Source organism: Poecilia reticulata, linkage group LG6, assembly GCF_000633615.1.
Source record: "Poecilia reticulata strain Guanapo linkage group LG6, Guppy_female_1.0+MT, whole genome shotgun sequence".
NCBI lineage: Eukaryota > Metazoa > Chordata > Actinopteri > Cyprinodontiformes > Poeciliidae > Poecilia > Poecilia reticulata.
The window spans coordinates 13942248-13955441 of NC_024336.1; the positions used below are offsets into that span (position 1 = coordinate 13942248).

Below are 13194 nucleotides of genomic sequence, written 5' to 3' on the forward strand. Positions count from 1 at the left end.
TCTTTTTTTCCCCCCTAGTTAAATAAACAATGGATCTGCCGTTTGAAGAGACAGATAAGGAAAAACAACCTATTAAAACTTATGATGATATTTTGAGTTACACAAAAGTTCAGCTTTAGAGATGGTTTGTGATTGACTTACTAATTAACAATTTGGCTATAAAATGAATGAAATACATGTAAAACGGCAACATGCAAACTATGTAAAGTAAATGAGTTAAAACAGTCTGGCTTAGAGTGCTTTAGTAAAAAAAAAAACTTATTTCTGATGCATTTTAATTCGGTTATGTTCAATATCATTTGTTGCAAAATAAAGCACTTTGAGGAGCTAAAATGAATGCATCCCAATTTGTTAAAACTTACATAACGATATTAATARTTGTTCTAGTTTTATTTCTGTTTCAGTTCAAAAAAAGACGCCTGTCACTTTTTTTGAAATCATCCCATTGATAGACTCGGACAGTAAAAGAGAAAAAAACGTAACTTTTTCTTCTATTATGCTAATTATGTTCATGGACTGGCGTGCTCATTGGCTGGGTCTCAGTCAATTTCATATTTCAGTCCTGACGTCAGGACGCCTATAAAACTAAGCAATGGTTTTTAACTCGTCGGCTGACTGATCTCTTTGAAAAAAAAATCTATCAATCCTAGGGTGGAGTTTTTTTTTTTTGTTGTTTTTTTTTTTTCCTCCCAATCTCTACTAGGCAACTATTTGGCCGGGACACATACGTGAACCTCCTCAAATTGGCGCACTAATCCTAAAAGGAGCCATGAAGTGTTAAACGGTAGAAACAGAGAGAGCGGCGCTCAGACACCCGCACGCTGGGAGAGAGGGAGGAAACAGCGCTGCTCCAATGCGTCTGTGCAACACAGACTGAAGAGAGAGAGAAAAAAAACTTATCGACTCACAAAACCAGAACCTGCGCTGCGCAATTAGTGCGAGAGAACTCACTTTTCCTTCTGTTTTGAAGAAAATAAATAAAGAAATCAAGCTGGCTCAGTGCGTGTCTCAGCAGCCTACTTTGACAGGTGCTCCTCACCCCCTTTGGAGGACTGTCAACAGCAAGAGGATGGCATCAGAGCTGGCAATGAGCAACTCCGACCTGCCCACCAGTCCCCTGGCCATGGAATATGTTAATGACTTCGATCTGATGAAGTTTGAAGTGAAAAAGGAGCCGGTGGAGCCCGATCGCAGCATCAACCAGTGCAGCCGCCTGGTCGCCGGGGGATCCCTATCTTCCACCCCGATGAGCACGCCTTGCAGCTCGGTTCCCCCCTCTCCAAGCTTCTCGGCGCCCAGTCCGGGATCAGGGAGCGAACAGAAGACGCACTTGGAGGATTTCTACTGGATGACCGGGTACCAGCAGCAGCTGAACCCCGAGGCTCTGGGCTTTAGCCCAGAGGACGCCGTAGAGGCGCTGATCAGCAGCAGTCACCAGCTCCAAACCTTCGACGGCTATGCCAGAGGGCAGCAGTTCGGCGGAGCAGCCGGGGCGGGAGGCGCCATGGCCGGGGAGGAGATGGGATCAGCGGCCGCCGTGGTGTCCGCGGTCATCGCCGCTGCCGCGGCCCAGAACGGGACTCCCCACCACCACCACCATCACCACCACCACCACCACACAGGGGCACACCATCCCTCCTCCGGGTCCCAGTCCGGCGGCGGCGCGGGGGGAAACCACCAGCACCTGCGCCTGGAGGAGCGCTTCTCGGACGAGCAGCTGGTCACCATGTCGGTGCGGGAACTGAACCGGCAGCTCCGGGGGGTCAGCAAGGAAGAGGTGATCCGTCTGAAACAGAAGAGGAGGACACTAAAGAACAGAGGCTATGCGCAGTCCTGTCGGTACAAGCGCGTCCAGCAGCGGCACGTCCTGGAGGGGGAGAAGACGCAGCTCATGCAGCAGGTGGACCACCTCAAGCAGGAGATCTCCCGGCTGGCCAGGGAGAGGGACGCCTACAAGGAGAAATACGAGAAGCTGATCAGCACCGGCTTCAGAGAAAACGGAGGCTCCAGCAGTGACAACAACCCGTCATCTCCGGAGTTTTTCATGTGAGTGTCGGCGCTGAAAAAAAGTTTGTAATACGCGAACTTCACACTGAAACACAAAGAAAACTTTTAGTTTAAAAACTTTTTAAAAAATTTAAAAAAACAACGGTTGAGTGTGTGGGTTTGATCGAAGCTGTTTGTTAAATCTGCTTTAGTTTAAGGGGAAAAATTTTTTTTCTGTCATTTCAACTTCATTTACATGTCAAAGCGAGGATTTTTATTTGATTTTTATTGAATCATCTTTAAAAGACATCATAAATAAATAGTTTTGACACATTTTCAAGAATTCAAGTCCGCTTCTTAATGTTTCTTTACAGACATTTTGCGCAGAGGAGCTAGCTGCSCAGCGCCTCTTTCTGCGCCTCTTCTTTTACGCAAATTTGTTGATTGGGAAAAATAAAAAATAAAAAAATTCCCAGGCTCGGTAGCTTCATTTTATGTTTATTTTAAATGTATTTGAACATAAATGATCTCATTGTCACGTCATTCATTTGAACTGTATTGTGGAAAATAGCCAAACTCTGTCAGATCAGAAGTTTGGAGACTGTGGTGACAAAGTGAAACCATGCATGCTGGTCATGTTCGGATGCTATTTTAATTGCTCCTTTTCATGTTTTTTTTCTTTTTGTTTTGTGAACTTGTGTGTATTTGTTGCATTGCTCAGAACCATTACTTAATATTTAAAGTTGTCTGCGGCCAAGACTTTGGCTTCTGTCGGAGCCACATGGGGAATATGACTGTAAAGCAACTTTGTACTCAGTATTGATTTATAGTAAAGGCCCAACAGAAAACGCAGAGGGTGATCTCACAGAATATTCTTCCATGATTAACAAACAGGCACAAAGGATTAATCAACAGGTGGGACTGATGATAAAATACTAAAACGGGAAACATATAAGCCGCTTTAATTAGACAAAAAGAACAGTTAATTTGTTGCAACAAAAATAATTGTGTTTGCCTTTTATTAATCAAAACTACTGAATAATATTCAGAACACTGCGGGTGTTTTTAATTAAGCAAACCGAAATGTTTTAAAGTCAACGTGCAGAATCCATTCATTTATCACCCATCAATAAACCTTCATGAATGGAAAACTAATTAATTCTCCTGATCATCTTTTTATTTGTTCTGTTCAGTTTTCATGTTATCTGTCTCAGTGTTTGGAAAGGCGCATCACACACACACACACGCACACACACACACACACGCACGCACACCGCATTTTTGTTTCAGTTTCTGACTGAAACTGAAACGTAACTAGAGATAAATAAATAAAAAAGAAAGTTCAGATGTCACTAAGTGGTTAGATCTTTTGTTTATACGCATGTAAATTATGATGAAGAACTGACGCAAATATTAAACGCATGGTGCGTAAAATGACAGCTCCGGGATAAACTCCTGCTTAAGCATCAAGCTGCAGATGATGAAGTCATTTATTTTAATTTACATGCATTTTATAATCCAACCAAATTGTTACTAAAAGGCTTTGTTCCAGTGGAGAAATTGATGTTTTTTTCCTTTCACAATAAATCAAATGAAAAATAAAATTGACGGCCTAAACCTGTTGCTCAAAACCACAAAAGGAAAAATCTCTTAAATAAAAAAAATTAAGCCGAAAACATGAAATAATAATAAAAAAGAAAAACAATCATTTTGTCCCATGAATGGATATCCATGCTCCACGGTTTCAAATGAAGGCAACGTTAATGATTGATTTTAGAGTAAACTTGCACTTTTTCCTGCTCCACTAGTTGAATGCAGTTTTTATGGAGTCCCTCTTTTTCAGACTTTTAGTGACGATAAAGCTTTTTGTGTAGATGAAAGAAAACGTATATTTTGTAAAACAGAATATTGTTTTTTTTTTTTTTTTTTACATAAAAAAAATGTAAATCCGAGACGAGACGTTGCAAATGAAAACTACGCTAAGTCTTTTTGACAAAGTTATGCGCAATACTTAACATTTCCGGCACGCCAGTGTAACTAGTACAATGTAGTAACCACTATGTCAACTCGTCTTCCCAAAACTTTTTTTTTCTGCCACTTTGGCCAGTAGAAACGCTGAAAAAAAAAAAAAAAAAGCAGGTGGCGGTCGCAGGGATTAGGGTTTTCAGCAGCGGACAGGTTTCTGAATTCAGCTTCATGCAGAGGGTTTCAGTTCTGCTCCACCTTAAAGAGCAGCACTGAGATCAAGGCTGAACGGGCTCTGAACTGTGGTGCTGTGCAAAACCAACCCATTCTGTTTCAAACCGTTGTGGTTATGATAAGCGTGTGTACAGTACGTCTGTGTAGAGGAGAGAAACTGTCTTATCTCTCCCTGCAGAACCGATTAGCTCAATTATTTAAAATAAAGGGGGGAAAAAAATCACACAAATTTTAGGACAGATTTTTGGCTGATTTTCATGGAAATTTCAGAACAACTAAACCGTAAACTGCAGGCCATCCTGACCATTCCTTGTGTGCTTCACCTCTGCATCACTGCCTCCCATGAAAGCCCAAACTGATGAAGAATCCTCTCCTACCTGCAGGAATATTTGTGATTAAAAAAATAAATAAATAAAAAAAAAAAAAAAAAAAAGGGAGTGAGAGACAACAGAAAGGCTGGCTGCCATCCTGCTTCCTTTCAAATGATAAACGATCAGAGATGCACACTAGCTGAGAGGAGAGGGCCTTTTAGTGAGCATGTCCACTAATTTATGGCCCCCCTATCTGATTAGGTCAATATAGTGAGCTATTTAATTACATTTGTGTTATAACCCCTGGAACTGCACGGAGACACTGTGAGTCTTTCATGTCACCTTTCCTTCTGAGATGGCGACAGGATCAGTTCAGTTATTCATGAACGTCTAGTTTGAGCTTCTCATGTGGACAACAGGAGATCTGCTGTACGGTGGTTTGCACAGGTGAAGATTTGCTGATCATTGCAAGCTGCTGTGGAAATTCTGTAGGATGTGTTTTTTTTTTGTTTTTTTTTATTTGTTGCTCACTTTGACCTCTAGTCACACCAAGGGCCAGGAGAGCTCAGTAGCACTGATTTCGCTTCCTGTAGCTGAAAGAGGGCAGGAGGCACAGGAAGCAAACATTTCAGAGCTTCCTCTGCCGCGTCCTCCTTTCGCCGCCTTCTAGTTCACGGAAAAGCATGCATATGCAGAGCACAGACATGGTGCATTATTAATCCCGTCATTATTAACTGTAATTCTATTCTCAGCCCTGGTATATTGACTTCTGCGCTGTGATCATTTGCAGTCTGTCCAATGATTAGGTTATTAAAGATAATGTAGTTGTCTGCTGTCACAATATTGGTCTCTTCTCTTTCAGGTCAACTATGGGAAATCACTTTGAATTTTAATTTACCAGTATTGACATTTGAATCATCATCATGTGCTTTGCTTTAATGTCTCAGAATTAGAAGGACAAAGGATGTGGTCGTCTGTAGAGTGTCTGTTTGTGTGCGGGGGCTCAGTAGCCAGTGAGCAAGGTCTTCTGTGTGACCTTGTGGTGGAGGGGTGTCCATGTGCTTTAGCTTAAGCGTATTAAATCTGAAGGTACGGGTCAGTTTATCATGACGCCGAGGAATTTTCTAGCTTTATCTTTACCATCTTTGAAGAATGTTCATCTAAACTCAAAAGCAGGTACCTTTTTTCCTTTAGCAGAATCAAAACGATCCAACCTGGAAAAAGAAAAGAAATAATAATAATAATTGCTTCTAATGGCAAAAGATCCACCACAGATTTAACTCCACGTTCCTGACTTTAAATTTAAAAAGATTTTACGTCAACGTGAAAATACACTTTGCAGCAGTAGGAGTCACAAAGCGATATTTATTGAATTTCTGTTCCCTGATTCCAATCCCCCACCCCGTGACAATAACCACCAAACCCAAAGGGTTAAAAACAAATTCGCATTCAAAAGAGGAAACGTTTTCAATCTTTTCCACTCAATCTGCATCTGCATCACTCCACACGATAAACATTTACATTTAAAGTGATTTAAATCAGCTGCATTCATGTTCCTCTGTGCTCCGTCTATCATCCAGCTCTGTCAGAGGCAGAGCTGCTCCCTCCCCTCGCCCTCTCGTTGTGTCCTGAGTTATGTCATTTATTTGAAACCCCAATAATTTACCTCTTCCCCATCCCATCGCAGCTGTGCATGTGCAAAGAACGCCACGGCTGTAAACACGGCTTTCTTCTTGCCCGTAGATGCCTTGTGTGATATTTGTTTTCCTTGCAAGCGGAAGGCATTGTGAGGGAAATTTAATTGTCTGGGTCTGGATTTGCGGTTCTCTGCAGCCAGATTTGCATTTATGTGTGTGCAAGAAGCTGTGATTGGAATGCACAGCTGGAGACCAAGAGTGATGATTTGGGTAAATAAAATCAGAGTAGCTTAAGTTTCATAGCACAGAGGCTGTGGTAAGTTCTGGGAGATGCAGAAAGCATGTTCGGCATGCACGAGTTTATGTCATGCAGGGTGGAGCTGGAGCCCTTGTGTATTTTACCTGCATCTCAATGAAGCGAGGGGTGATTTACCCTTCCTCTGCAGGCAGCCTCTCCCTTGGCCAGTCAAACAGACATTGATCTCTTTCTCAGGCAAGGTGACCCGCCGCGTTGTTCAGCCACTTCCAGAGTCTCGCCTCTCTCTTTCATTTGTACCTGGGAAAGGCCTTGACCCCAAACAAGGCTGCCATGTCCAAGCCATCTGCACGTGGGCCTCTGCTATGTGAGCGTGTGGCTGTTTGAGTTAGGAAGAGAGGGCACACAAAGTGGAAATGTGTGCACACGCTTGTATAAAGGCGCCCATATGTAGACATGTAATTCTCAGGCTGCTTTATTTGTTAATAGATTAAATTATCTGGGTTTACTTTGCAAACTTTGAACAAAATAGAGTTAGTGTTATGGGAGTCAGTCAGGTGGAGGGTTTGGTGAGTTTCTAGCTGATAGCCCTTCCCTGTACTGCAGATCAGAGACTGGGAACTCCTCTGCAGCTCCATGGGTCAGAGTCCATCTGACGGCTGTATGAATCGGATTAGAGAAATAAATGGTTTTCATTGTTGCTTAAAGATGGATAGAGGGGCGTTAATAGTCTTCAGCACCTAATTGCTTCAATTCTTAAACCAAGAAAAAAAAAACATWAAAAAAAAATATATCATGAGACTTATGGACTTTTTCTATTGACAATCATCTCTRATGCAGCAAATAAAATTTAAAAAAAAACGAAGATTAATAGTAATTATACTACTACATCATAATTTGTAAATAATGCACTAAAACTGTGACTTCCTCGCATGGGTTCAAATCTTTCAAATACTGCGACATATAGTTTGATATGAAGTTTTGAATTTGTAGATGAATTGACTTCATGTTAAATATAAATGTGTGTGAGCGTCCCTGTGTGTTTGAACGCATCATGTGATTTTTGAAAATAAGGGGACAGAAGAAGAAACTTAAGAATCCTACTCAGAGCAAAGTTGTTTGTCGGTCCATCACAGGGCAGGTGCCCATGCACACACACACTCACACACACACACACGCGCACACACACACACACACACACGCACACACGCACACACACGCACGCACACACACACACCCACACACACACACACACACACACACACACCGAGGGGTATTTGGAAGAACACAGGGAGGACATGCAAACTCCCTGCAGAAAGGAGGTCAGGCCAAGATTGATGCATCTTGCAATGCAACAATGCTAAACACTGCACCGCACTGAGCGGAAATATATGCATTTACTTATGAAATATCCTTAGGAAGTCATTACCTCGCAGCTGTGTGGAACTTTATACCTCTTTGTATCTTCAGCTTAAGTTTGAATTTGAAAAGATTTGAAAAGAAACGTTTTTTTGGATTCTTTAATATCTCATTGCTATGACACTAAACTTTCTGCAGTATTTGTTTTGTACATTTTTTAAATGAAACTTCCCCACATTAATGTTAAATCCGACACTTAAAGCTGAATTTCACTGCTATTGAATTAATGTGTCCTTCCCTCCTTAAGACTAATTCTTATTTCGTTCTTTTTTTAGGACGTCGAGAAAATTCCTCCATCTGTGATAGAGAGCTGTGCTTTCTTGGCCCCACCAGCCTGGAGATTGCGGTAACACATCCCTTTTTTTTGTATTTTACAAAAAGCGTGTCCTTTGTAGAAAGTATTCTTCCCTATGTGGTGCTTTGAACGGGAGAAAATGAAAAAAGAAAACACATTTTCAAGAAAATGCTTGGTCCACAAAATACAAACACTGACAAACAGGATTTGGTTGCATAACACAATTTACTTTATTTCTGCTGTTTTATACTAAGTTTGGATCTAAGCCCTAGCTGCAGTATTATCATTATTTTTAGTTTCAATTAATTTATTCATTCACTAGTATGACATCCAAATTCCCTTTCATTTAAACTTTTCCTATGCGAAGTGTTTCGGGCTCTAACGGTGCTCCCTGAATGACAGAGGCTGACATGCACAGCACTCATGGGATGAGACCAAAACCTTTCCCCTCTCCTCTGACCTCCCATGACTTCCTTCTTCCTCTCTGCTCTCAGTGCAAAGGAGAAAACGAACAAAAAGCCCTGGACATTATTTTTATCTGGAGCTGACAAAGAGATGGATGGATGGTGGGACTGATGGAGTGAGAAAGGGAAAGCAAGGACTACTTTTTTTTTTTTTTTTTTTGCCATCTGACATTTCCAGTAGAAAAACTGAAGTAGATGGAAGAGGCCAGGCGGCAAAGAGCAGCAGAGAAAGGGAGCAAAGCTGGAAGGAAGTCGGAGCAAAGTTAAGGAGCTGAGGGATTGAGAGAAAAGGAAAGGCACCTGGAATCCCACGTCAGAATGAAGGGGTGAGGGATGAATGGCAGGAGGGCTCCTGGCCGTGGATGCAGACAGACAGGCAGGGTAACCAGAGGCAAGCGGTGACCTTCTCTGCTGCTGGAGGATCGAAGGCTTTATTTAAAGGCCTGGTCAATGCTGGGTGCTGCTGAGGTATCAGACTTGCAGTCAGGCGACTCATCACCACTGTAATACAACTCTCTAATGCCAACCCCCTCTCCAACACACGCACACACACACACACACACACACACACACACGCAGCCACACAGGACAGGACACTCTCTGGACACCTCAGGTTTTAGCTCATGCATTTAAAAGGCTGGACAGTGGAAAACTACCGCATCAGCATCAGCTAATTTTACTGTGCAGCCGCCAGCATACTCTGCTTTCCTCATGTGTTCTGCTTGCAAAGCACATGCATATTCGTTTTTTTTTTTTAAACACACTTCATCAAAAGTCCCTCTTTTTTTATACAGATGAACAGTCGAAAGCGTTGGAAGCGCTGACAGCGTGTAGGCAGGTGCTGAAAGAATTGAAAATCAGRCAGAAAACAGGGAAGTAATGCAGGATTCCTGCATCTGTGTGCGCGCGTGTTGGCGTGTGTGTGTGTGCAGGATGGTTTCGCGTTCGCTTGTGTGTGCCTGCAGCATTAGGACACCTGCATGCTTCAGCACTTTCTTGCTGTCAGGAGCGCTGAGGTCACAGGGAGGGGAGTGGAGAGGGCACATTAGAAGGAAGCTCCAGAACCCACGCCCACCCACCCAGCAGGYCTCCTCCTCTCCTTCGGTACCACCCTCTGTCCCTATTTTCTTTTCTTTTATCCACCGTCATCTCTCCTCACGCAACTCACCGTCTCCTCACTGTGACAGGGTGAGTCGGCCACTTGGGTGAGGAGGGACGGGGGCGACAGGGGCGGCGGGGGCGGCGGTGCCTCTGTGGCTGACAGCAGGCAGGTCAGGTTTGTGTAGCAGCAGAAGAAGAATACGTTCCCATGTCATAGTGTGCATCAAGTAAAAGGAAAGAGAATATATTTTTAAATGGTATTACCTACATTGTGGATACATCCCTTCATCTTCAGAAAGAGTGTTGTAATCATTTTGGGGCTTTTAAAGAAACATTTGGATTCAACTAACACCATAACATGCAGCTTTGATAAAAATGTAGATTCAAAATTACACATAGAACCTCAAATAAATTATCCATATAAACATCTAGTAATCAGTTAAGTATGAGAGAGCCCACTCCAGAGAAACCGCACATTTGTGTAGCCCTTTTTCAAAGTCCTGGCATAATTCTGATTGAATATTTGATCATGTTTCTCATCATAAAGGCTTCATTTGAATTGATCAGATTCCTACCACTGATTTGGCTTTTCAGCAAAGCCTTTAGGTTCAGGACTCGTCCAGAAGTTTCATGTTAGTCCTTTTCATCGTTTCCAAAAACAGTTTTAATATACATTTGAAATCATTTTCCTTTTGGAACAATCAGTTGTGTCCAATTTTCAACCATGCAATCACTGACTAGAGGTAAAGTAGAACAACTATAGGGAGTCGTTCTGTGTCACTAGCTGTTTCATTCACTTTTTACAATGCATCAATAGCACTTACAGTGAAATAGCCATCATTTTATTATGACTTTGGTGCAACTCCAATATTATTAGTGGCCACAACATTTGGCTGCAACTTACAAAATATTCTAAAGGCACCTTTGGATGGCTGTATAAGAAGAGGTTTGCTTATTCTGCACTGAATCTTTACTTAATCATCCAAAACTTGTCATTAAAATGTAAGTTATATGGTTTACCATCATTCTGTCCTAGAGAAACAACAGCCCAAATAAAGCACAAAACAGGCATGAACTTCAGGTATGTAAGTCTCTCACTTCCACCTACTTTGCTGTGGATGTAAAACATTTCTTCCACGTACTATAGAGGAGCCAGAGATCATTGTAAAATATCAACCTTCTAAGGAAATTTTACATTAACTACACAAACAGTAATCATGTTCCTGTTAAAGTCAGAGTGCAGTGTTTGAATAAAAGTCTTGCCAGTTTCTGAAGAGAAATCTCGTTCAAACCAGCTGATTTTAGGTGGAAAACAACACATATCAAGGTGTTGCCCACACAAACCTCCAACTCTGAACTGTCATTTATGAAACACTGCTGAATCCTTTTGTGTTGTGCAGTGGGGAGGATTTACTCCTTCCACCGAATGACAGACTTCACTTCTCCTTACCACCTGGGTTATATATAACCACCACCGCCTCGCATTGGGCGACTCATTACAGCGGCATGGTTTTTGGTAGTGACATAGACGTCATCCCTCTATTCGTAAAACCCAGAAGACAAGGAGGATGTATGCTCATTATACGAACTCATCTGGAAAAGAGAGGGAGCAAGCAGAACTGTGTTCTGAAATCCAGAAAAAGGGAGGGGAAAAGAGTCCACCTCCCCACTTGTTAAGTTCCACAAGTTAAACAGTTGTGCTTAGAGTTGGATTGTTTTTAAAAATGTATACATTTTTCTATTCAGAACTGGTGATACTTGAGCAGAACGTGTCAGCCCGGAGCTAAACCTTTAAACACCAACCCTTCTCTTTTTTGAAATGATGCTAACGTCGTTTTTTTTCCCCCCTCTTGGTTCTTTCAACTTGTTAGATCCAAAATGTGTTGTTTTATTCATAGATAATTAGCTGCAAAGCTCTTACCATGAAGTGGGAATGCGTACGTACGTGTGTGTGTGTGTAGTTTGCGTGGGAGCCTCCGAGCTTCTGTTGTCCTCAGGTTGTGACTGAGAGAGGAACTGGGGATGAGCCGGAGGTTAGCGTGGTATTTTGTATTCACCTGAATCACAGCAGCCCTGGGCCTTCCTCTTCAGCCTACAGTCTCTTTCTCTTTGCACATTCACACAAAAAGCACACGCTTCTTCCTCCCCTCTTGTCCCTCAGCGTCGCCATCGTCTCCTCTCTTCTCCTCCCTGTGGTGACCGCCCTATTGCAACCTGCTTAGCGTTGCACCCAGTGTCTAATTGAATTCCAACGCTCGGGCGTTAGCTCCTGATGCCACAGAGATGTTAACATGGCATAATACTAACAGTCCTCGGGACGTGTTTCGACACCCTTCTCCTAAAGAGAAAATTAGCGCTAACCTCACAGTGGCAGCGCATGATTTATTCAAAGCTCCAAACTACGTCTTCTGTTTCCCCTAAAGGATCGTCTTTTATAGCCGTCAGCGAATCAGCACTTCTAATACACACATGGAGCACATGTACTCTCACGGTTCAACCCAAGAGCATCCATTGTCCCTTTTATATAAATGTGTCTGCTGCTCTTTCCGCATCCATATTGCCGGCAACGCCGTCCATCCGCTCTCCCTGACACCCTCACTTTTATTCCTCGGCTCTCAGACACAAGCTCTGGGCTTTAATGGCACATATTTCCTGGGCCCGGCTGAAACAGGATGCGTCTTCTCCTTGTTAGCTTGATAAATAACCGGGCTGCAGAGAAAGTGCTGAATTTTAGCTTTCAGCCTCTATTTTGTGCTGGATGACATTAATTTTAAGTGCTGAGAAGGAGCTAACTAATACAGACAAATAAATAAGGGGGGGAGGGAAGGTGCAGAGGTGTTGGAGTCATTGCTGCCCCCCAACTACCCCTTCCCCCCCACCCGTTACCTGTTTATGCAGTGGCATTCATAAATGCAATATGCAAACCTGCAAAAATAAAAAGAACTCACAAGTGGTGCAAAACTAAGCGCGCACACTTACTTTCCAAATAGATGTGCCTTAAAGTGCAAAATCCCCTTATCCTATTATAAGTTCAGCTCCTGCCGCTCAGTCAATCAGAAAAACCGCATGTTTATCTTTCCACTCTGCCCCTCTTATCCTCTCCTTCAGTCCTCCTGAAAGCGTCATTAATGTGGTGGTTGGATCACAGCGTACAACACTCTGGGTAAATTGTATTTATATGAGCATATAGGGGAGACAAAACAGAGATTAGCACTGAGTAGCTCATTAGTTGCAATCTAAATAGTGAGAGCAATACTGGAGGAAATTAATTGCTCTTTCAGAAAAAGTAAAGCTGGAATATTGTTCGCTGCATCACTTCAAATAAGCTTGTTTATAATTAATAATAGTATTTATAGAAATTGTGGCATCCATGTAAATACATGGCAAAAAAAAAAACACAGCAAAAGGCTTGAGAGCTGCACAATGTGTAAATAAGAGAGCAACAACAAAAATACTATGTGAATTTATTCTACCTTGCAATAGATTCAACCTGCTTGAACTTATTCGCATTTTCTCACATTACAAC

The 13194-nt window shown here is 42.3% G+C and overlaps 1 protein-coding gene across 1 annotated transcript in view; it reads left to right on the forward strand.

The window, feature by feature from the left end:
• Positions 1-660: 660 nt before the first annotated feature.
• LOC103466047 (transcription factor Maf) overlaps positions 661-13194 on the forward strand; it is a 47398-nt gene continuing 34864 nt past the window's right edge. Inside the window, exons 1-2 of the mRNA XM_008411351.2 lie at positions 661-2046; positions 8084-8154. Of these exons, the coding sequence (XP_008409573.1) occupies positions 1070-2046; positions 8084-8111 (1005 nt within the window). The 5' untranslated portion in view covers positions 661-1069 and the 3' untranslated portion in view covers positions 8112-8154. The remainder of the gene's footprint in view (positions 2047-8083; positions 8155-13194) is intronic.